At 42.4% G+C, this 24,250-nt stretch overlaps 1 protein-coding gene, 1 non-coding gene and 1 pseudogene across 4 annotated transcripts; 1 reads left to right on the forward strand and 2 right to left on the reverse strand.

Annotated features, from left to right (window-relative positions):
- Nucleotides 1–1,124: 1,124 nt before the first annotated feature.
- LOC143394682 (ribosome maturation protein SBDS pseudogene) lies at nucleotides 1,125–1,880 on the forward strand (annotated as a pseudogene).
- Nucleotides 1,881–3,293: 1,413 nt separating this feature from the next.
- On the reverse strand, nucleotides 3,294–3,400 carry LOC143395976 (U6 spliceosomal RNA). The gene has a single exon (XR_013090881.1). It is a non-coding gene; the product is annotated as a U6 spliceosomal RNA (small nuclear RNA).
- Nucleotides 3,401–13,843: 10,443 nt separating this feature from the next.
- Nucleotides 13,844–22,869, reverse strand: Klhl33 (kelch like family member 33). 3 transcript variants are annotated; one of them, XM_076850499.1, is made up of 5 exons: nucleotides 22,808–22,869; nucleotides 21,764–22,528; nucleotides 17,424–18,348; nucleotides 17,130–17,297; nucleotides 13,844–17,032 (listed from the first exon to the last, which is right to left on the reverse strand). In XM_076850499.1, exons 2-5 carry the CDS (start codon nucleotides 22,506–22,508, stop codon nucleotides 16,480–16,482), a joined length of 2,391 nt encoding a protein of 796 aa, XP_076706614.1. In that variant the 5' UTR covers nucleotides 22,509–22,528; nucleotides 22,808–22,869; the 3' UTR covers nucleotides 13,844–16,479. The 3 variants fall into 3 exon arrangements, with proteins under 3 accessions (XP_076706614.1, XP_076706618.1, XP_076706617.1); XM_076850503.1 differs by lacking the exon at nucleotides 22,808–22,869 and having other exon boundaries at nucleotides 21,772–21,855; XM_076850502.1 differs by lacking the exons at nucleotides 21,764–22,528; nucleotides 22,808–22,869 and adding an exon at nucleotides 19,342–21,720.
- Nucleotides 22,870–24,250: the final 1,381 nt, after the last annotated feature.

Raw genomic sequence — 24,250 nt, forward strand, 5'->3', positions numbered from 1 at the left:
ATGAAGAATGATACAAACATGTTATAATGATGATAAAGTTTGGATCCTAAAATATCCCCCAAAGGCTCATATGCTAAAGGTATGGTCACCAGTCTGTAGTGCTACTGGGAATTGGTGGAACCTTTAGAATATAGGGCCTACTACGTCACAAGGACATTTCCTCAAAGGGGATATTGAAACCTAGCCCCTTCTTTTCACTATTTTCCAACTATCCATCATTAATGTGATCAGTTTCCTCTTCTACGTACTCCCCACCATGATGTACTGCCATGCCACAGGCCCAAAGGCAACAGGACAAAATGACTATGGACTGAAATCTCTGAAACCATGAGCCAAAATAAATCTTTCTGCCTTATAAGTTGATTATTTCAGGTATTTTGTCACAGCAACAGAAAACTAAGACAAATTGTGATTCACATACCATGAACAGAGATACTAGTGTAGCACAGTTTTCCAAAATAATGAAAAATTTTGGCAGATTTTTGAACTGGACAAGGCATGATCATCTCATGATTTTTAGGGTAATTGCATTCCTGAAAAGTTTAATGTGTATTAAAGCTATGCATAAAATGCCTGTGTTTATATTTTAAATAAAGTTAAATCCTAATTACAATGGATTTCAACAACATGAATGACTGGATAGGCATTCAGCTTGAAAATGTAGGAATGTCCCACATGGGAGTGCTTTGCACAATTGCTAAATGTCTAGCAAATCTTGAGTCCTACTCATCAAATGGCAAAAAAAAAAAAAAAAAAAATTTTAATCATTGTGAGATTCAACAAATACCCCTAGCGTTACGCATTACAATCCTTCCCCCACTTTAAAAACCACCATTGAAACAGGCAAGGTGGCACATGCCTATAGTCCCAGTTACCAGGGAGGCTAAAGCAAGATGATCACGATTTCAAGGCCAGCCCTAGGCAACTTAGTAAGACCTTTTATCAAAAACTTAAAGTAAATTAATTAATTTTAAAAAATAAATTTAAAAAATGAAAAGAATTGGAGGGTGGCACGCTCTGAGCAGTAGTTAGGGTTGTGCCTGCCTGGGGTCGTTGGAGGTGGGTGCCAGTGGTCATGAGGGGTAGAGCTCTGGTTCCCTGGCTGCCATCTGTAAGCTGCCTCCATGTCCATCTTCACCCCTAGCAACCAGATCCACCTGACAATGTGGCAGCAGTTGGCATGAAGCACACGGGTAAGTGCTTTGAGATCTCCTGTTACAAGAACAAGAGAAAGAGACCTTGATGAAGTCCTGCAAATCCACTCAGTTTTGTAAATGTTTCTAAAGATCAGGTTGCAAAGAAGGAAGATCTCATCAGTGCATTTGGAACAGATGACCAAACTGAAATCTGTAAGCAGATTTTGACTAACGGAGAAGTTCAGGTATCAGATGAAGAAAGGCACACACAGCTGGAGCAGATGTTTAGGGATATTACAACCATTGTGCAGACAAATGTGTCAACCAAGAAACAGAGACCATATACTGTGATCCTTATTGAGAGAGCCAGGAAGTACATCCACTATTCAGAGAAACCCACCAAGAGTATAAAGCAGCAGGCTTTAGAAGTGATAAAGCCGCTAAAGAAAATGAAGATCGATGCGTTCACATGAGGCTGGGTTCATTCTTCCAGTGAATGAAGAGAAGGAGCTGAAGGATAAGCTCAAGCCATTGATCAAGGTTATAGAAAGTGAAGACTACAGCCAGCAGCTAGAAATCGTGTCTTTTTGACCCAGGCTACTTCCAAGAAATTGATAGGCTAATTTAAAAAAAAAAAAAAAAAAAGGAAAGAAAGGCAAAGGTTCTTTGGAAGTACTTAATTTGAAAGCCATGGAAGAAGGAGATGAGAATTTGAACGACATTCATCAGTCTCTTTGGCTATAAAACACTAAAGCAAATGTTTCTGTTTCTGATACCACTGTTTTATTTCTGTGATTTGCCAAAAAAAAAAAAAAAAAAGCAAAACTTACTCAGTTTGACATTTCCGTCTTATGTTAATTTGTACATAAAAAGACTTCCTACATGAGTATAATTTGGGAATGATTTTGTTTTAATTTTAAATTGGTGTTCCAAGCAAAAATGAAAACTCAAAAGTACCAGGTCCAGAGGGTTATTATGCTGCTGTTTCATGTCTTAATAGCTTTCCAAAATAAAAGCTACTTGAGACAACTCTTAAGGCTAAAAAGTTAAGTTTTGACATTATATAAGTAAAATTATTTGGTGAATATGTCTTTATGATAAAAAGAAGTATTTATTAGAAAAGGAAATGTGTCTTGTTTCTATGTAATACAGTCTGAAGGGGTAACTATAGTGTCGGTGAAGCTTGGATGGTGACTTCCTGGTTATGTGAAAATAGGTATGTGATGATTGCAGGACTAAATAAGATCATTGAACATCTTGCTATAACTTGGATTATTCTTGATAAAATATAAAGTATATTTTACCATGTATTTATATTTATATTTTATATATTTATATTTTACCATATATTTACAATATATTTCTAATTCTAAAAGTTATGATATATATTAATATAGTTAAAATTATGTGTAATCAATAAAACTACTATTTTTTTATTAAAGAAAAAGAATTGGAGATGTAGCTAAGTTGTAGAACACTTGCCTACCATGTGTGAGGCCCTGGGTTCAAATCCCACTACCATAAAACTATGTATACATACATACATACATTAAATAAATTTTAAAAAGGGGTCAGGGAGGTAGTTCAGTGAAAAGCATTCCTGGCTCAATCTCTAGTATTGCAAAAAAAAAACAGTGGGGGGTGAGGGTGGAGGAGAACCACCATTGAAGATCTGTCTATGGAGAAAGGAGGATTGCTATAAGATCTAGGAAACATGAAAGCAGAAACTGACCAAAGTGACTTGAGGCTAAAATGTTAAGTTTTGACACTATATAAGTAAAATTATTTGGTGAATATGTCTTTATGAGTGGAGGCATATCCAGAAAAAGGAAGCAAAAAGAGACAGGACCCACGTAGGATATTTCTTCCTTTTGGGGTTTGTGGCAGGGCAGGGGGAAGTGCTGGTAATTGAACATAGGGTCTCAAGGCTAAGAAGATTACAACCCCAATCCTTAGTTTGAAGATCTTTGTTGTTGTTGTTTTCGTTTTTTTAAATTAATTTTTTAAATTTATATATGACAGCAGAATGCATTACAATTCATATTACACATAAAGAGCACAATTTTTTTTATATCTCTGGGTGTTTACAAAGTGTATTCATACCAATTCATGTCTTCATGCATGTACTTTACATAATGATGACCATCACATTCCACCAAAGATATGGAACGCTTCACGGATTTGTATGTCATCCTTACGCAGGGGCCATGTTAATCTTCTGTGTATCATTCCAATTTTAGTATACGTGCTACTGAAGTGAGCACTAGTTTGAAGATCTTAATTCTCTTTGTTTGTGATTCTAGAATTGAGCAACACTTTATTTCATAGAATATAGTAAGTGTTCCTATGGGTTGAGCAGAAGAGTCTTGTTTTATAGGCAAAAAATCTTTTGTTTCTAAAGAAAGAAGAAACAAAATAACAAAAAGCAGATTGGTCATTTCAAAAGTTACTTTCTTCTACTAAACAGTGGCATGAGGAGTCAACATAGAAAAATAATTGGTTAGTATCAAGTTACTTCAGGCTACTTCTTTTGTGTTAAGGATTAAAGCAGAGAAATCTTCATTATCCTGCTAATTGAAACTGGCCTCTTGGGAACTTTGGCAGGTATCTTTCTAATTCTGGTTTCTCAGAAAATCATATAAACAGCTTAGTTTTGGCTGGTGATATGTGAGTAAAAAACTCCATTTTATCTGTAGCCTGGTCTGTTGGGGCCTAATGTAGAAGTTTAGTTCAAAATGATGGCCTCTGATAGTTTTTATTTAACTAGTTTAATAAGGAATGCACTTGCCACACCTGAATTGCATATATATAAATTAAAACTTTGAACCAGTTTCCAGAGATTCTATTTCCAATCAGACAGTAACCAATCCCTAACGACTATTTCAGTTGGGTTGGGGAGGGTGGGACCAGATAAACTATCTTTGCTTGAAATAGAGAAAAATCTTTCAACTAATAAGATGTTCCTGAAGTTCAAATTCAGCTTTTCTTTCCCATGGACAGTGTTAAATGCATTGCCAATATATGCTGCTTTGGGGGTCCTGTTTTCCTAAACTAGTTAGCCCCTTGAGTCAAAGCAATATTTCTTCAGATTACAACCATTGATCAAATCAGAAGTTTTGCCAATCAAGAAAAAAAATCCCAAAGCCAAGGAAACATTCTGCCATTTCCCACTGGATTGAATTCATTGAATTCCCACAAAATAATCTTATTTTCCTTGTTTTTCAGATTCTAGGTTTCAGGACCACTTACTTTTTCCTACATATATGACCTACACTCCTAATTGCAGCTCAGTGGTATTGTGATGCAATGGCTACTGAGTGCAGTATCCAGAATGATGTATCTCTGGGATCAAGGAGTGCCACCTCTTCAGTCTTTGGAGACTCTTTAGGGAAGAGTCCTATCACCTATTAAAATTGCTCACTTCTGGTCAGTTTTATGCACATTCATTGTGAAACATCTGCTAAGCGCCTATAAAGTGCATAGTACTAATTCCTGTGTAAAATGTGTAAGTCATGCCTTCTTTTCAAGGACTCATGGTCCCCAAGATAGGCACATACAGAAGTCACAGAAACACATGGAAGATAATGAGAAGTGCTATATTAGACTAAGGAACAAACTATACGTGTTTATGTTGTGGGGAGGGATCTCAGGACACTTCCTGAAGGAGATGGACTTGGAACTGGGAAGGGCAAACCTCTGATAAGAAGCTGAGAAGGGAGTGAGCTGGTGGGGAGTGGAAAAGTCATTGGTTTTACTTGATCCCCCAACCCCCTGCTCCTTTTTGAATAACTACCAATAGATTCACAGTATGTTTCTTTTTAATCAAATTTGGGGAAATAGAAAAGGAAAGGTAGACTGAGTCTCAAAAGAAACGCTCATGACTCATGACTTTACCTGCAAAATTTAACATTGTGCAAGAAAAACTTGCACAAAATTATGTAACTCTGCTCTGACTCCACCTCTGGTCCAGTCCCTTGTGATAGTAAAAGCAAATGTGACTCCATTCTGTAAAACAACCATGACAAATAGAATGGTCATGACTGGGGCAAGATGTTCTTTTCCTTTTGCTATAGAAACCTTTAAGAACCCGGAACTACCTAATGGGGCATTGTTTCTGTAACTAGGGTAACGGGGCTCTGTTTCTGTAATTGGGGTGATTGGGCTAACTGTGATTGGTTAGGCTTCCCACTTTGGTAATTTGGCTTGCTTGCATTGGCTAGACCCCCGAACATCCCTTTTGTGGTTTTCAAGCTTATAAGGAGCACCCTTGCAATTGTTGGGGCTAATCAGGGGAACAGCTTTATGTTCTGGTCTGTTGCCACAGTGTGCTTCAATAAAGGCTTGATTTGATTATACGTGAGTGGCCTGGAAGTCAGTTTATGAAACCCTGGGACAAAGCTTTAACTATAACATCCTAGCCATTCATTCCTCTATAAATATTTACACCCTACACCAATGGGTTGCTGTCTTTCCCTCTGGAGATAGCCTGCATTCTCCCTTGAATGTGCTTTTGCTTCTCAAAATAAACCTTTGTCTGTGTCTCTCACTGGGCGTGTTGAAGTCCTTTTCCATCCAATATGCCAAGAACCCCATTGTCCTGAGCTGGGAACTCATTGAGAGACCTCCCTTCTCCAGAGGCATCTCTTCTCCTATGATATCACTACTATCAACTTTAAAGCATCACAGAATCTGTGATATATGAACAAGCACTTACTTGATAGCCCTTGACACCCCAGATAAACCCTTCTGGGCCACTTGAAAGCAGCAGATACCAATCAGCAGATTAAAAGAACCTTGAGGTCATCTCTCTTCTGATTCCTTTGACTGAAAACGATCCTGTATTTGGTCTCTGGTCTGGTAACTGTTAACATCATCTTTCTTCATTTTCTTTTAAGAGACATTCCCCATTTACTAGACTCCCTTATCAGGTATGGTATATGAAAGGAAGCCATATATTTTTTGCTTCTCCTTTCACTGAGAGTCTGATTCCTTACTTCTTCAATCTGGGCTGAACAAGTAACTTGCTTGACCAATATAACCTGGCAGAAGTGACATTCCAGGACTTCAGGTCACATCAAAGGGAACTTCCACCTTCTACCCACGACTCTGAAATACTTCCTTGGGAAGCCCTGAGTTGCCAAAAAGTCCAACTGCCTTGAGACTGTGTTGTTCAAGAAGCCTTGAGACTGTGTTGTTCAAGATGCCACTTCTGTTAACAGTCTCAACTGAGCTCAGTCTTCCAGCCACCCCCACCAAGGCCCCGACATGGGAACAAAGCTGTCTTGAGCCCCCCAGATCAGCCCACCTACCAAATGAATGTCATCATATAATTTTTTTATCAGTGACACATGAAATAGAAGAATGATCTAATGGAACACTGCCTAAATGTAGTGAAACAAATAACACAAAACTGTGAGATACATAGCAGACCCATCCTTATTCATGATTTCACTTTCCATGATCAATAATGGTCAGGAAATATCAGATAGAAAATTCTAGAAATAAACAATTCATAACTTTTGAAGTCTATTGTTACAATTGTTCTATTTCATTATTAGTTATTAGTAATTAATCTCTTACTGTGCCTAATTTATAAATTAAACTGTACTCATTTACTTATTTATTTGGGGATTGAACCCAGGAGTGTTCTACCACTGAGATCCAGTGGTTTTTGCTTATTGGTTTTTGCTAGTTGCCAAAGGTGGCCTTGAACCTGTGATTCTCCTACCTCAGCCTCCTTAGTTGCTGGAATTACAGGCATGCACCACCATGCCTGGTTATTGTTGAGAGCCACTGCAGGTCGGTCAGAAGGACAATTGGCATTTGCCAAAGGGAATGTTTGAAAGGTGACACCAGCGAACCACTGAGATGATGATTTGAGTTAAGCTATATATAATTTCTTGATGCTGAATTGATTGTATTGTATATTTGACCTTTACTGTTGGGCAATGGGGTGGCTCTTGGGGTGCCCGCTACTTTGGAGTTCTCTACGGGGATTCCTGGAGGGTTTGCATTATTTGAGGAAGGTCCAGAGGAGGGATTTCCAGTTGGTGTGGTGTGTGCCTGGAGGAGCCGCGTGGGTGGCGTTACAGAGAGATTCCCAGGGAGCGTGTGTAGAGTGTCGGTGAGAGTTTGGGAATAAAGAGTTGCTGTTTGAACCTACAAGGCTTTGTGACGGCTCGGTTATTTGTGCCCAGCCAGACTGCGGCAGGCTATAAATTAAATTTTATTGCAGAATACACACACACACACACACACACACACATACACACACACACATATATATATATGTGGAAAACCATGTATACATAAAATTTGATCTGTTTGAGGTTTCACACATCCACTGGGGGTCCTGGAACGTACTACCCAGAGATAAGGGAGGACTATTGAAATCAAATGATTGTTCTAAGTCATTAAATTTTATTTATTTATTTATTGGTAGTGGGGATTGAATCCAGGGGCACTTCATCACTAGTTTCATCCCCAGTCTTTTTTTTTTTTTTTTTAATTTTGAGAAAGGGTCTTGCTAAGTTGCTTGCTGAGCTTGAATTTGTGATACTCCTATCTCAGCCCCCTGAGTCACTGTAATTATAGGCAAGTGCCACCATACCCAGTTTAAGTCATATAAATTTTGAGCATTAGTACAATTCAGACAAATGTTCCCCAAAGGCCCATGTGTTAAAAGGCATGGTCACCAGCATGTAATATTATTGGGATATGGTAGTGTAACTGATTTTGACCCCCAAACTGAAGGAAGATTGATTGATTGATTGATTGATTGATTTTTTATTAATTATTATTAGGATTGAACCCAGGGTTGCTTTACCACTATGTCACATCCCCAGCTCTTTAATTTTTTATTTTGAGACAGGATCTCATTAAGTTGCTCAGGGCCTCGCTACATTGCTGAGGCTGACCTCGAATCTGTAATCCTCTTTCCTCAGCCTCCAGAGTCACTGAGAATACAGACATGCACCTCCACACCCAGCTAAGAAAGGTTTATTTTTAAACAAAAATAAGAGAAACAGGGAGAAAAGGTCACAGATCAGCTTCTCAATGCCTTGGGGGCTAGGACATTATAAATACAGGGTAAAAGAAAATGAGAGGAAGGGCTGGGATATGGTTCAGTGGTAGAGTGGTTGCCTGGCATGTGTGAGGCCCTGGGTTCATACCCAGTACCACACCCAAATAATATGCTCTTCCCTCAAATAAAAACCTTGACTGGGGGCTCGGGTGGTGGTTCAGTGGTAGAGCACTTGCCTAGCATGTGTGAGGCACTGGGTTTGATTCTCAGCACCACATACAAATAAAGTTCTATTAACAACTAAAAAAGTAAAATTAAAATTAAAAAAAAAATAACTTGGTTTGGAGGATAGGCTAATAAAGGAGAGGAATTTTCATGTCTTTTCTGAAAATAGTGGAGATTTTTTGGGCATTCAGACATCACTTCTTTTTGATGTTTTTATGGTTCTTCCTGGTCATCATTATGGCAATTGTCATTGTCATGGCACGGGGGTAAGAGGAGCATCATTTAGCATGCAGATGGATTCTAATGAAATTGGAGGTTTTCTGGTGGTCATGCTGATAGCTACATAGATCCAAGTGGTTTAAGCTAGCCCATCTGAAGAGGAACTACTGGCCTTCAGGCAACCTGTTTCCTCAAAAACAAGCAAGATTAGGGAAAGATAGAAATTTCACTAGTTACGTAGGCAGTACAAGAGTGGAGCAGGGTAACAGTAGAAGCTTTAAGGGGTGGGGGGACTTGGTGTGCCCTTAATGGAGATGTTAGGTCCCTCCTCTTCCTTCCTCTCTCTTTTGCTTCTCTGCTGCCATGAGATGAGCATGTTAAGTAGCAGGTAGACATGAGCAGTGGGAATGTGGAATTGAATGGGTTGGTTTTGTAGACTGAGCCTACGTGCTAACTCTCACCTCGTCTTTCTTTGCAGCAGTTCACACAAGGCCATTCTGACCCAGCTGTGTTTTAAAAGATAGCAGTGTTTACAACCCTTAATAAGCTTGTTACTCTCAGGGAAATACTTCATTCTTAGGAATGAGGAATGTAGATCCAAAAATTCCTTCACTGATAACAAACAAGTTACCCTGATCCAGCTGGTCCTGAATGAAAGAGGGCCTTTGTGACTTTTACACAAACCAAAATGACCAAGAGTTGCCTTTTGGTAGAAATATGCATAATAAGAACTTTAAAAAATCTGACTTTAAAAAAGTCCTCCTATCAGTCAAAAGTTAAGAGGTAATGCTTGGGCAGAATTCTCCAGAAACCTCCTTGCCAACCCTAATAATAATAATAATACTGATAATTATTAATAATAATACTGATCGCACAAAGAAGTGAGTTGTCACTCTCCTCTCCGAGAGGACCTACTCTCCCCCTTGAGAGTATCTTTCCCCGATTTTTTCTCTTCTAATCAACTTTGCTGTACTTTACTAAGTCTTACATCTTGCTTGAACTTCTCTCATGCAGGAGCACAGGAGCAGAGAATACAATGTAATCTCTGCTAAGATCTTACCTCAGGTATCAACTTATCTCCATTATCAAGTGGCTTCCTATCTCATCATTATCACATGCTCCCACGTGATGTACTGCCTCACCACAGGCACTAAAGGGATGGGGCTAAGTGATCAAGGCCTGAAACCTCTTCAACCATGATCCAAAACAAACGTTTTGTCCTTATGAGACTATTTACCTCGAGTGTCTTTCTGTGTGTGTGCGCCCGCTTCAGTGCTGAGGATTGGACCTAAGGCCTTAAGCAAGTGCTCTACCACTAGGCTACATCTCTTGCCCTTGCTTAGAAATTTCATTTTGATACAGGGACTTGCTAAATTGCTCCGGCTGATTTCAGATTTGCAATCTTCCATTTTCAGTCCCCAGATAGCTGTGATTACAGGAGTGTACCACCTGGTTGTTATTTTGCTCTCCTGATTTCTTGAAATCCAGATGACAACTTAGTTTCGTTCTGGTTACATGAAACTTTAGTATGAATGGCTTCACTTTAATTTTTACTCTGGTTTGTTGGAGCCACCTGCAGGAGCTCAGTCCAAAACAATGGCCCTCTGTAACTTTTTAAGACACTTAATTCCTAACACGTTGGAACTGTGCAGAAGGTTCATTTAGTGGACTTGCTCATTTTGGGTGGTAGGTTAGCCGTGATACATGCTAACCCATGTGGCAAGCTAATCTCCCTGGACAAGGAGACTCACTTCCACAGTTTGTTATGCTCCCTCATCATTCACCCAACAAACAATTATTAATTGGCATTTTCAAGTTACTCAACATCCAAACTATGCCCTGAAATATATGCAGTAATGTCACGTTTTTCTAGTAGCTGTACAAACCTAGAGTTGGGGTCAACAAATCCAGGGAAACATTATGGTGATCCATAAAGCTTAGCACTTCTTTCTCTCCTCATGTAATCAGGGAAATGGGTATGTTTCTCAACCTACAGAGGTATTAGAAGAGGTCTTGTTATATGATAATGGACAAATTTAGCGCATTATTCCCACATACATCTGCCTTTTGCATAAAAATTTAATAATCAACTTCCATACCATCTTGGGACACTTGTTTAGAAGAAATGAAGGCTAAATTCTTGACGTCTAAACCCCGGCCAGGAAGTAACTTTAGAACTTGTTTCTTGCATATTAGCAAACAAATATTTGAACAGGCTAAATAAAAGGTCAGTGGCTATTTTGAGTAGCAATACTCTTCTTATTTATTCAGTGCTAGGAATTTAACCCAAGACCTCAAATACACTACACGCACTCTACCACTGAGCTACACCCTACCCTGAGTGTGAATATTCTAGATTTGTAGCCACAATAAAACTTCAACTTAACCATAAAATTTGCTCTGACCAGCAATCTAGCCAGCTTCATTACCAGAATGTCAGCCCCTGACTTCTATTTCTTAGGCACACTCTGGGAGCTGTTGCGCCACCTACTGGAACTGTGTAGCCAGTTACATAAAGAGGAATTGACATTGTTACTTTAGCTTTTGGCAAACCCAAAAGGAGAAAAAGTGAAACTGGTCTAGAGAGGAGAGACTAGAACACATATTACAATCTGATAATCCCTGAGCACTGTCTCTTGGGGGAGCCTGGGAAGAGGACTGACAATCCTAGAGATTGAACAGAATCCAAACAATCCTACTTGCAGCTTGCCAGCCACATTTTAGCAGTTGGTTAGAAACAGCTATCCTTACTTTCCTAACTACTCTCCTATTTCTCGCTACATAGTTGGTTCAAATGGTGCAGAATGGCTTGCCCAAGTTTAAATAGCTGGTTGACACAGAGCTGACATTAGACAGCAAGTCCTCTGATTTTCAATCTGGTGTGTGACCAGAGTAGCACCTGCTCCCTTTGGCATATCTTCTGCTTTTTTTGTTTGTTTTTGTTTCATGGTGCTGGAGACTGAACCCAGAGCCTTGTACATATCAGGCAAATGCTATACCACTGAACTACATCCCCAGCAATTTTTATCTTATTTTGAGTCAGGGTCTTAGTAAGTTTCCCAGCTGGCCTTAGACAGCAGTCCACAACTCTTGGAAGATGGGGCCTGCCAGAGGAGTACAGACTTACGTCAAAAGAATAATCACATTAAAATGAGGATACCTGATTTCACATAGGATTTGAGTGCTACTCTTGAGTCAGGAGGGCATTTGGAAATCAAAATAATGGACTTGAGGGAATATTTTAATGTCATGTAGAAATAATGAAACAAACTATGAAATTTGGATTGTTAAAACAAAATTCTTGAGACTGAGGCATCTCTGAAAAAAAAAGGGAGGGGTGGTTATTGAGATATTGTAGATGCTAGCCAGAAAAGGATCAGGTCCTAGAACAAGTTTCCACAATTACCAGCACTAGGACTAGGTACTAGTTGGGAGAATGTCCCTGGACCTCCAGTTAAAAGTATTTTAATAAACTTTGGGAAGGAAGGCAATGTTTACATTGAATGTTCATTGGGCTATAGATAGGAGGGGTGAAATAACACAAAGCAGGGAAAGTTTTGGGGTAGGAGAGAGCAGTCCACAAAGAGAGCTACTTGATGGAGAAGTACTTACTGCTTCTGGATTGCTTGGGATTAACAGTCCAGAAAGCTCATATGCAAAGGGGTAAGGGGTTCCTGGTGGTCTGCCATGAAGGCATTTAAGTCCTAAACAGTCTTTTTGTTGGTTTTATCTATAACTGTTAACTGATCAACTAATTTTCCTAAGTTTTTCTTCCTCCATCCACTCATTCTCTGACTCTCATAATTATAAGGGTGGTAGTGTTGTCTTTCAGTGCTGTAGATGGAACCCAGGGCTTCATGCATGCCAGGTAAGCTCTCCACCACTGAGCTATATGGATCCTTGCAATTAAATTTATGACATCTTAGACTTTAAAAAAAAAAAATCAGGTCTTAGGAGGCATCTGGAATACTTGGTTATCATGTTGGAATAATTCAAGATATGGGTGGAGACTATATAGTACATACTAAAATATGGTTATTTAAACACGCACTATGGAGTTCAACAGACCTGTGTTTAAGTCCTCCTCTGTCACTGATTAGCACTGTGACTAAGGCTACAAAAGAAAACATGGTTAGGGGTTGGGGTGTAGCTCAGTGATAGAGTGCATGCTTAGCATATACATGGTCCTGAATTCAACCTCCAGCATTGCATATGGAAAAGAAAAGAAGGTCAATAATCTCATAAACCCTCTCAGTGGGACTACAGGCTGATTTTTTTGGCGGAGGTGGGGGACAAATTCTGAGTGCTGGCCTCAAAATTGTGATTCCCTCTGCCTTAGCCTCCTGAGTCACTGGAATTACAAGTGTGCATCACCATGCCCCAATGGAGGCTGGTGCTTGAGTCTGCAGTACACAGACATGCTCATGTGGCAAAGGTGCAAGGGAGGCTCTATTGTCACTGGGTCCTTCTTTTAAAGTCTCACCAGGTATATAATTTGCATAATAATACTTGTATTATTATGTATCCTAATAAATGAAACAAACTGTTGGAAAGAAGAACCTACTACTTCTTGCTCTGCTTGAGCTCCTTTGAAATTTACAGCTACTATGTATTATAGAAATTGGATGTTAGATTCCTCAAGAACATACCTCTATGCCTCCAGTGCCACTTATACTGGCTACTTGTTTCTATTTGTAGAGTCCAAGTATGAATTTCATGAATAAAGCTTGCTGCTCAGTGGAAATGGATCTGCATTAGAGAAATGGCAGAACAGAGAAAGCAGGCTCTCAAATCCTTTCACCAGAGTTTAAATACCTACTCAACATTTACAGACTCTGAGGCTTCATGTGAGCTACTTAAGTCCTCTGAGCCTCAGTCATCTCAACTGTAAAATGGGGATAATAATAACATCCCTTTATGGGATATGTCTGCATTGGTTATAAGTGGTGGGAAAGTAGCTCAGAGGCAGAGCACTTGCCCTACATGCCTAAGGTCCTGAGTTTGAGCCCAGAACAACAAAAAGAAAAAAACTCAGACAAGAATGATTTAATCACTGCAAAATCTTTATTTAAGCCTCTGTTTAGGTACAAATCACAAAGAAAATGTTTACAGACGTTCACCCAACTCTTACAGTTTCTCATCCCCTCCAATTTCCTGCTTCCTTTTCTTCTTTAATTTCTTTTTTCTCTTATATATCCCACTTATCCTTTCTCATTTTCAACTATATTCCTTGTCTATCTTGTGTGTGTGTGTGTGTGTGTGTGTGTGTGTGCGCGCGCGTGCGCTCAGTACTGAGGATTGAAGTGAGAGGTGCTTTACCACTGAGCTATATCCTCAATCCTTCCTGAATTTTAATCTATTATCATTTTCATTATTATTTTGGGAACCCCAGGGGCACTTAATCACTAAGTCACATTTCCAGCCTTTTTTATTTTTTATTTTGAGACAGGGTCTTGCTAAGTTGCTTAGGGCCTTGCTAAGTTGCTGGGCTGGTCTGGAGCTTAAAATTCTCCTGCCTCAGCCTCCTGAGTTGTTAGGATTACAGTTGTGTGCAACCACACCTGGCTTGACTATCTTAAACAGAGATATAGGGGAAAAAACCTTAGTAAAATAATAAAATCACGAAAGTATATAAACACAGGTTAAGAACTTCTAGGGACAGAATGAAGAAAGGTTCAAAGGAGACTCCATTATCACCTTTAGGAGCATGAAAATCTTAAACAATGATAATAGAAAACTGACCTATGGCAAAGAACTCATTTTTCTTTGCCCTGAGCAGCCCAGGGGGCAGAAATAAAAACACCAGAGAGGAAAGATTTAGGGAAACTGTGTGGGGAGGGAATATACAATTAAGTGAAAGGAATTGTCTTCAAAAAGGCTCCAAAGAAGAGGGCGCTAGAAACAACAGTAGAGTTCTCTGAAGAATCTGGAATACCCACTTGTCCTTTGCTGAGAAGAAACAAGGCACAGAAGATCCTCCTTTCTTCAATTTTCTGTCTAAGATGCATTCCACCTTCTCTGACAAGTTTCTGTATTTTTTTATTATTTTATGCTATTTCTTCTCAGTGCTGGGGATCAAACCTAGGACCCTGTGCATGCTAGGCAAGCACTCTACCACTGAGCTACATCCCCATGCTCAAATGATGAGTTTCTAGACAGCCTTCAAGATTCAGGTTGGCCGGGCACAATGGCGCACACCTGTAATCCCAGCCACTCTAATGACTCGGGAGGCTGAGGAGGATTGTAAATTTGAGGCCAGCCTTGGCAACTTAGCAAGTCCCTAAGCAAATTAGCAAGAGCCTGTCTCAAAGTAAAAAATAAAATAAAATAAAAAGGGCTGTGGGGTTGGAGCTTAATGGTAAAGCACCCCTAGGTTCAGTTCCTACTGCCAAAAAACAAGAAACAAAAATTCTAGTTCAGACTATACCTATTTGATGATGCCTTACTCAATGGAAGCTTCCCTGAACAGAGTTCTCACTTCATGGTCTGGACTCTCACAGGACTTTGCTCAGACTTCTACATCCACCATGACACCCGTATTGCTTTACAAGTCTGTCTTCTGATCAGGAGCCCTCTGTGTTATGTATCCTTGGTGTTTCACACAGTGCCTGGCATATAACAGGCAATTAATAACTATGTGAGGGAGAAAAAAAAGAGGCAAAAAACCAAACAAGTCCACAAGGAAGAGAAGGCTGGAGGGAGAGAGAAAACATCTGACTCAACCTTGCCTGAAATAAACTTAAAACAACTCTGGGGACAGAGACTGACAAGGAGAAAGGGCTTTTCTGTCTTCTCTGCCTTGTGCTCTTCTTTCAGCTGTTCCCTTTCACACTACAACTGTCCCATTTCTGCTTCTGGCCCCTCAGTTTACCCAAAGGGAAGGAAAGAAGCCAGATAGGTTTCTAAATTCTTTAATCCCATCCCTTCAGACCACATCTCTTTTCCACTGTAGGCATCTCCTCCTGGGCCTCTTTATCTGCCCATAACACACACAACACGCTCACCTCATTGCCCTGGAGAGGTCACCAGGCATCTGGGTCACCTATGCTGTCCAGGTTCTGATGGGAGCTTCTGTCTCTCATGGAAACCAAAAGACTCTCATGGAAAGCCTGGTCTCTAGGCTGGAAACACTAGACTCAGCCTACAAAAATTGCCTAAGAAAGAATATTATGAAGAGGCATCCCAGGAATGGCAGTAGAAAGGAGCAAGTGCTAGGAAAAAGGAGAGCTGAACAGTTCCTCCCACACATCTAAGCTCATGGATGGCCTTTCCCCATTTTCTCCTCAATCCATGGATTAGAATTTCTTTTCTAACTATCCTTCATGTATGTCTCCTATGCTTTGCTACTGGAGCTTTTGTTTTGGTTTGGTTTAGTTTGGCTTTATTTTGAGACAGAGTCTTGTTAAGTTGCATAGACTGGCCTCAAACTTACAATTTTCCTGCCTCAGCCTCCCGAGTAGCTGGGATTACAGGTATGTGCCATTGCACCATGCTTTGATCTTTTCTTTTTTCTTTGGTGCTGGAGATGGAACCCAAAGCTTCATGAATGATATACCATCGAGCTACACCCGCAGTGTCTACTGAAGCTTCTTAACTCTTCCCAACCAGATGCATTTCCCCCACCAAGAATCCCTAAGCCTTGTGGAATTACTCCTGGGTTGCCTATTTTACCCAACTATTCAGCTGCCTGGGCTTCCCCAACACCCTTTCCTCAGTGGAGATCATATGTACAAAAGCAGTTTATGAGCTGTAAAATACTGAATGAGAATAAAATACTATCAAGAAGCCTTCTCTGTCTCTCCTCATAATCTCTGTCCTTTCCTTAAGATATTCCTTATCCCTTCCTTCCTCCCCTGATACACTGCTGCTCCCTCTTCACCCAGCAGGTTTGGTTTGGCGCAGGGTGGGAACCAAAGCTATGTGCTGCACTGTGGGTAGTGTCAGGATGCAGGCAGGCATCTCAGCCCGAGGTCTTGGCAGAGTTCCCAGGCACAGCCATCTGCCCAGGCCAGGACAATAAGCATGGATAAGGTGGGAAAGGGCATAGGTACGATGGCTGTAGCCTCCTAATACCAGTAGCTCCCCCTGGAGCACAGCACCTGCAGCACCCACATGGGGGGAAGGCAGGGGTGCCAGGTGAGTCCAGCTATCAGTCCTTGGCTCATAAGCCTCAAAGCTCAGCAAGTCCCCAGTCTCACCCAGTCCACCTGCCACATATAGTCGTCCTCCCAGAGCAGCCATGACATGGCCAGCCCGAGGTATGCCCATTGGGCTCAAAAATGTCCCTGGTTTCTCAAGTTTGGGGTCGTAGTGCAGCAATGAGCCCAGGTATTGACCAGTACCATTACAGCCACCACTCACATACAACCGGCCCTCCAAGATGGCAGCTGCATGTGCAAAGCAGGGTGCCGGAAGTGCAGGTGCTGGCCTAAGGGAGAACAGGATATAAGATCAGGCAACCAGCATCTTCAACTCTGCTTCTACTCCAAGTCTAATTTCTCCCTGATGGCCCCCTGCCTGCTTACCTCCAGATATTGAGTTCAGGGTTATATGTTTCCACAGAGTTGAGAGCAACACCATTGTATCGTCCACCCAGGGCATAAAGTTGTCCATCCAATGCCATCAGGGGGAAAAAACTCCGAGCCTGGCATAAAGGTGCCACCTCCTCCCAGTCCTCTTGACTGGGGTCCCACCTGGGCACAGTGGGACAAGAGATGGAAAGAATGACTCTGGGAGCCTATAGTTAGTTGGGTCATCAATTTCTCTCACCTGCCCACCTTGGGGCCTGCCACACCCTGCCCATTCTTAGAGGACCATACCTGAGAGTTGAAGCCAGAGTGTTGGAGTGGCTGTAGAAATCCTGTCCCCCACATACATAGAGTTCACTTCCTGTCAAGCTTGCAGCCCCATGCCGGAAACGACCTGGGGCAGGCAGGGCAGGCAGCCGCCCCCACTCCACAGTTCGTACCAGTCCCATGCCACAGTGGAAGGCCCGGGCCCACCACACTTTTCGAGATGGCTGTCTTCGGGCCATATCAGGTCTGAGCTCGTCCCCACCAATCACTACCAGTGCCCGGTCAGGTTCCCTCCGCCTCTCTTGACCTGGAACCTCGGACTCCACCATCAGCTGGTGTAGCAGGTCTGGGGACAGGGTTGGGGGTAGCCCAGCTGCCCGCACCTTCCTCAGCTCTCTGGTAGACATGCGGCCAAAGCGGACACATCGCAGCAGGGCCCTGGCCTCTGACTCCTGGGTTTCAGGGTTGGCAGCTAGCCAACACCGTGCAGCCACAAAGGCCTCAAACTCTTCTTGGACATGGAGCTCATCACTATCCAGGAGCTCAGCCAGGAAGGCAGCTGGCAAAGAAGGGAAAGCAGGGCACAAAGCCACAGCAGGCAGGTGGGTGAGGAGGTAGTGTCGGGCTTTGCTCCAGAGCCTCTCCAACCCGGGGGCTTCAGCCATGGGGAACAGGGCCAGGCATCGGGCAGGGCTGAGGTCTCGTGCCAAGGCTCTCTGACATAAAGCCAGGCAGGAAGAGCTTTGGTATTGCAGAGCAGCCTGGGCAGCTCTCAGCAGTCCTAGCCATCTTGCTCGAACAATTCCAGAGTAGGCAAAAGAGACAAGGAGTCGCAGGTCCTGGCTAGAGATGGTATGCAGAGACACCTCTGTGCCCTGGGATTCCCTCATCCCACTCAGGAGCATAGCCCCAAAGAACTCACTGCCACAGGCCAGGGCTGCTCGGTGCACTGCAGGAGAGAAGAAGCAGAGGAAGACCCAGAGTGTTACAAGGCACAATCCTGAGTTGACAACCCCAAAGTGGGCCAACCACCCAAGGCCACAGGTCAAATTATGGTGTGCACTGGAATACCACAGAATGCCTGTTAAAATGCAGCTTTCAGTGCCCAACCCCAGGGATTCTGATTTAGCAGATCTGGTCAGATTTATTAGGAAAGCAGAGATGCTTTCAAGGGAGAATGCAGGATATTTTGGGGAGACACATCTTTTGGAGTAAAGTAAGAAATACATATTCAAGGGAGGATGCAGGCCATCTCCAGAGGAAGAGACAGCCAAGAATTTGAATTTTAACATTTTAAGCCTGGTATAATGGCACATGCCTGTCATTCCAGCTGGTACAGAAAAATGACAAGTTTGTGGCCAGCCTCAGCAACTTATCAAGACCCTGTCTCAAAATAAAAAATTAAAAAAGTTTGGGGATATAACTCAGTAATAAAGCACGCCTAGGTTCAATCCCGAGTACAAAAAAAAAACAAACCCACAAAATATTTTTGAGCACCCTGCATGAGTCTCATATTTCCAGGTGAGTTAGAAAACAAATCCTGATGGATCAAGTTATGAAGACAATGTCATAGACAGTATTTTCTATAAGGGGGCACAAAATAAACTGAACAGACCAATGTGCAACTTATGTAAGTCTCTCTATATTCACAGAATAAAATTCGTTTCTTTACAACTGCAAGAGCCAGTGCCATAATCCATTCTGTTAGATTTTGCTGGAAAAGTGGTACAACTCAAGAATGGCTATAACCCAACCCCATCTGATTGCCATCTCCTCTTGCCTAAGATTTAATGTTTAAGATTTCCCATGGGTCCCAACTTTCCTCTGTACTTCCCTCTGCTCATCTTGGTATAGAGTCCATGAAATCACAAGATTTGGAACATCAGTCTTCAAAATCATCTAATTCATTTACATGTTTTAAGAAAAAGAAACTGAATCTTACAGAAAGGATGTGATTTATTTTCTATTTCCATCCAGTGGCTGTCTGGGCAGATCATAACCATCCATTGTCACTGACATTAACCTGCAACAAACAATCTTGTGTACCAGTATTTTGGTTATCTGCATGGCCTTCATGACTATGATACTGTCCTATTAACAAACATTGTCAAATATTTAACCTAAATCTCATTAAGCCTTTAAATCTAAAGTCAAGTTTGTAAGAAATTAAAAAACCAAAGGAACTAACAAAATAAAGCCATAAGGAAAAATCAGGAAATAGAACATTTTATAGGATAACTAATCTTGTTTCTTCAATATACTAAGTCATAAAAATGTGGAGAGAACACTCAGCTAGATTAAATGAAATTTAAGAGACATATGACTAAATACTGTATAGCCCTTTATTGGTTCTTGGGTTGAATAAACTAGCACATTTTTAAGATCTGGGAATATATAAATGTGGACTAAGTGATTTTTTAAAAATATTTGTTTTTTAATTGTAGTTGGACACAATACCTTTTACTTGTTTTTATGTGGTGCTGAGGATTGAACCCAGGGCCTCAGGCTTGCTAGGCGAGCGTGCTACCACTGAGCCACAACGCCAGCCTCTAGGTGATATTATATTAAAGAATTATTGTTAATTTTATTGGGCATGATAAAGATATTGTATATTTATGAAAAGCAGTTTTGTTTTTTGTGGTGCTAGGGATTGAACTCAGTATGTAGTACATGCTAAGCATATGCTCTACCAATGAGCCACATCCCAGCCCAAGTGTCCTTTTTTTTCACCCAACCATTTATGAGAAACATGTCATAAACTTCCTTTAAACTTTAGAAAAAAATAGAGATGAAATGAGTAATAAGATGTTATTTGTGAAGTCTGCGTGAAAAGTATTTGACTTTTCATCTTAATATTCTCTTTACTTTTCTATATGCTTGAGATGCTTCATAATAAAAAGGGGGAAATGCTGCTAGAAGTCCTCTCTGACAAGTCACAGAGGAGCCAAACTCTTAGTAAGGTTTATTAACTCCATGCTGTTTTGGCCCAATATGATGTATGTGCCTCTCTCAAATGGTAACTGATGCTGATATGGCTTTCCATTGTCTTTTTAAGCAGTAGGTAGTGGCCTAGCACTTCCCAAGAACGCCAGTGATAGTTTTCCATTATATATTGTCAGAGAATATCTACATTCTAAGCCACTCAGCTTCGATATCATCAATCAACCTGTAGCTCAGATCCAACTATGAAAGGGCTTACAACCACTTGTACTTGTTACTGCCTCCTAACACTTTAAGTGAGGGGTTCCTAGACGGTGATAGGGATATATTTAAATTTCAAGCCCCAGTGAAATTTTTTTTTTATGAAATTTTAAAGTCCCCTTCCATCAAGTACTATCAGAAATGATAAAAAAAGCTTTTGGGATAGTTTTCCTTCTGGGAGTTCCAGAAACACTCTGGTCCCCAGTCATTCCTGTACTGAGCAGTAACTATATGACTTTGGACATGTTTTGGGGTCTGGTTTCTTTGTCAGTAAAGTGTAAGAGCTGAACTAGATAATTTCTAAACTAATTCCTTGTAACTTTGAACTTTTAAGTGTCATATCCATTTTCCAAGTCGTATGAATCTTGGTATAACTGCAGAGGAAGTAATGCAAGGCCTAGTGGAAGCAGACTGAACTAATAAGAGTGAGCTTGTATTTGTGTTTTCATCAGCTAAGAACTCTTGAGTTTAATGTTCCTTATCTGCACCTTGGGGAAATGGTTTCTATCTCACTAGTTTTCAGTGAGAATTGAGAGAGATGTCATGTATAAAAATTCCTGGTACCCTGTACTTCACTAAGTATTAGAAGAATCTGAATAATACTCAATTTATTCAACCCTGCTTTACTTAGCTTTCCTAGTGACTAAAGTCAAAGTGCCATGGCCTGCTAGCCTTAAGATTCTGGGAAAAAAAAAAACAGTACCAGACCTTGCTCATTAGCTGCAGAACCTTTAAGTCTGCCATGTTGTCTAGCACACCGTTGACACACTGTTTTCCACCCAATACTCTGCCTTTTCCTGTGTACTACAGAAGATGCCAAGAAGGGCCTCTAGTTAATCTGTTTGAGTCAATCACTTTCTGCTTGTTCTACTGCCACGGATTGTACCCTTAAATCCAGCCAGCTGGCTGAAAATTCCTTGTTAGTGAGCAGGAAAAAACCCAGAGCCTGAAGGGTCATTTAAAAATCTATCCGGATGCCTGGGCAAAACAACTGTACTGCGCACGCGCAGTTCTTGGTGACTGGCTGAGCGCCACAAGTCACCCTAGAGAAATTCTGACAGCAGTACCAAAATCGCTGTGGTGGAGTTCAAACCACCTGCTGCTTGCACACCATTTCTGTAGCATCTGCACCTGCAGCCATGCAATGCCCCCCAGGCCCTCACCCCGCAACCTGTAGCCGTCTGCCTCCAGCTCCAGGTCACACCCGACGCCCTCTTGGTACAGAAGCTCTATGCTGCGCAGATTCTCCCTCAGCTCCTCTGCCTGGCTGAACTTCTTTTCTTCTTCCCCGGCGTTTCCTGGTCCCTCGCATCTCCGCTGTGCGGCGGCCTTTACCCGGGACGCCCCCAAGGCATCGGCCGCAGCCAGCACATCCTCCAATGAGGCGGGGCCCAGCACCCCCTCATAGGCAAAGGTCAGCACGGCCTCCCAGCCCCCCGGGGCCACATCCAGGCTGAAGCCAAGCCGTGGCGCTCCGCCGCTCAGCAGCCTGTCTCGGAAGAGGCTGCTGACTGCGGCCAAGATCACCCGGTGCACACCATACACCCGCCCCCTGACTGTCACCTCTTCGTCTAACAAGAGCCTGTGTTCCCGCAGCCTCTGGGCTTCTGCAAAGAACTGGCTCGGATGCTCCTCACTACACAGTCCCTCCAGCTTGGCTGTGTCTCCATCGTCCTCATTCTGTTCCTCTTCCTCTAGGAACAAAGCCGGGGAGGGAAGGTTCCCTGGGACCAGGGATCTGGGGCCATGCTCTTGCAGAGGAAAGGACAGTAAATCAGGATCCTCATCTGGGGAAGAAGGCCAGGAGTTTCTTTCCGCGGGCAAAGGGTGTCCAAAACCGTCCTTCTGGAGGGGAAGGGAGACGGGCTGCAGGTCGGAGGGATGATGTGCTGTGTCCAAGAGGCTCATGGCCTAGGTCTGCTGGATTGCTGCAGGTGAGCAGGCAAGAGAGAAGGTCATCTTAGCTGTATCCAGAGTGTCCAGAGGTACCATGTCTTCACCTCATGGAACTGTCAGTCCCTCCCCTGTTCCAATCTCCCACCCCCACCCTAAGGTGACACTCTAGTCTAGAGTAGTGGGCTAACCACTGCCAAGCATGGGGTTTACCCAGTGTAAGGAGCATGCAAGAAATGTAAAGATCCAAGACCAGGGACCCAACCCCTCCCATCTTGCCCCCATCCTTTTAGTTCCCATTAGGAGACACCAGCCTTCTATTTGCTCTCTCACTTGAGCACTCTCTCTGCTTGGGACTGCTGTGTGCACAGGGAACTCACCCTTGTCCCAGTCAGTAGCCCCACCTGGCTAATTATAGCTGGTGCAAGAGGGCTAAAGGCTGGGCTCCCAGTGCCCAAACTCTGACACCCAATCTCCTGGGTTCTGTCCTGAGATGACTCCCCTACCCTTCCACCTGTAAGTCACTAGGAGGTGCTGAGTGAGGGGAATTTGGAGGCCAAGGAGCATGTGGGCATCTGGTAAAGTGAGCCAGGCCAGAGGGTTGTGGCCACCCAGTGGGCTGTGAGTAGGAGGCTGAAGAGTCTGGACTACACTGAGTTGGACAAGAAGAGTGTTTTAAGTTAGTCCTGGGCTTTGACTGATGACTCTTCAGTGCATGATAAACTTGGGACCCTGGAGCAAACAATACTGATATGAAATGCAAACAGCCTGGCCGGGTCTGCACAGGGCAAAGGAGAAAGGGTTAGTGAAGTGATGGGGGTCAGTGTTACATGACTAGGTGCCTCACCTTGGCAGAGCAGAGTTTCTTCTGTATTCCAAGGTGAGATCCCAAAACCTAGCACTGTGTTTTTGAAAGACTCTAACCTGGACCACTGGGATGAGGACAAAACAAGGGGAATGTGTGGGGGACCAGTGTCCTGGGCTGGGTATACACAGGTATTCCCAGTGTTTGAGGTGGCACACCAACAGCCACTCCCTTCTTTCTCATCCTGAGATTGAATGCTTGGTTGAAAATCCTAAAACAGGATAATCACTTTGCAAGGTAGTTCTGGGTATCATCCTGGGGAAAGAATTTAGGAAGAGGATTGAAATGTATTTCCCTTCCCCTCTCTAGGGAGTTAGGATGGGCCAAAGGCTGCTAGGGGTGGATGCCCTCATCTATAGAAGGGCTGGCCCAATCTTGATAGATTGACTAAAGAAGCAGACTTATCAAGGGAAAGAAATGATTCAGGTGAGTGGGCTCTTATGAGGGTGGAATGGGAAGGTGATTTTACCAATACTGCATCCCCTCCGACTTCTGGAGTTATCTCTGTTTCCCCATTTACAGACCTCATACCCTGGTAACCAGGGGTAGCATTCCTTGGGTAAGCCTAATCCTCAGGCCACACTCCCCAAAATGGGTTGACTTAGAGAGGCAACTCTTGGTAACTAAGCTAGGGAAAGGGAAGATAATGACCAGTTTCTATACCCTTTTTCCCAGACCAGACATTCCAGACTACCTGTAGCAAAACAACGCGGCCAGCATCTTAAGCCATCATCAGTAAGTGGAGGAAATACATTTCAGAGACATACCTCTAGCTGCCCTCTGGTTGTCATCTGCCTCTAAGGACAGGGACTTTGGATCCAGCTATGAGTGGTATTACAATTCCCAGGATATCTGTGCCACAACCAACAATTCCTGGAGGCTCTGTGTGGCT

Source organism: Callospermophilus lateralis, chromosome 3 (genome assembly GCF_048772815.1).
Source record: "Callospermophilus lateralis isolate mCalLat2 chromosome 3, mCalLat2.hap1, whole genome shotgun sequence".
NCBI lineage: Eukaryota > Metazoa > Chordata > Mammalia > Rodentia > Sciuridae > Callospermophilus > Callospermophilus lateralis.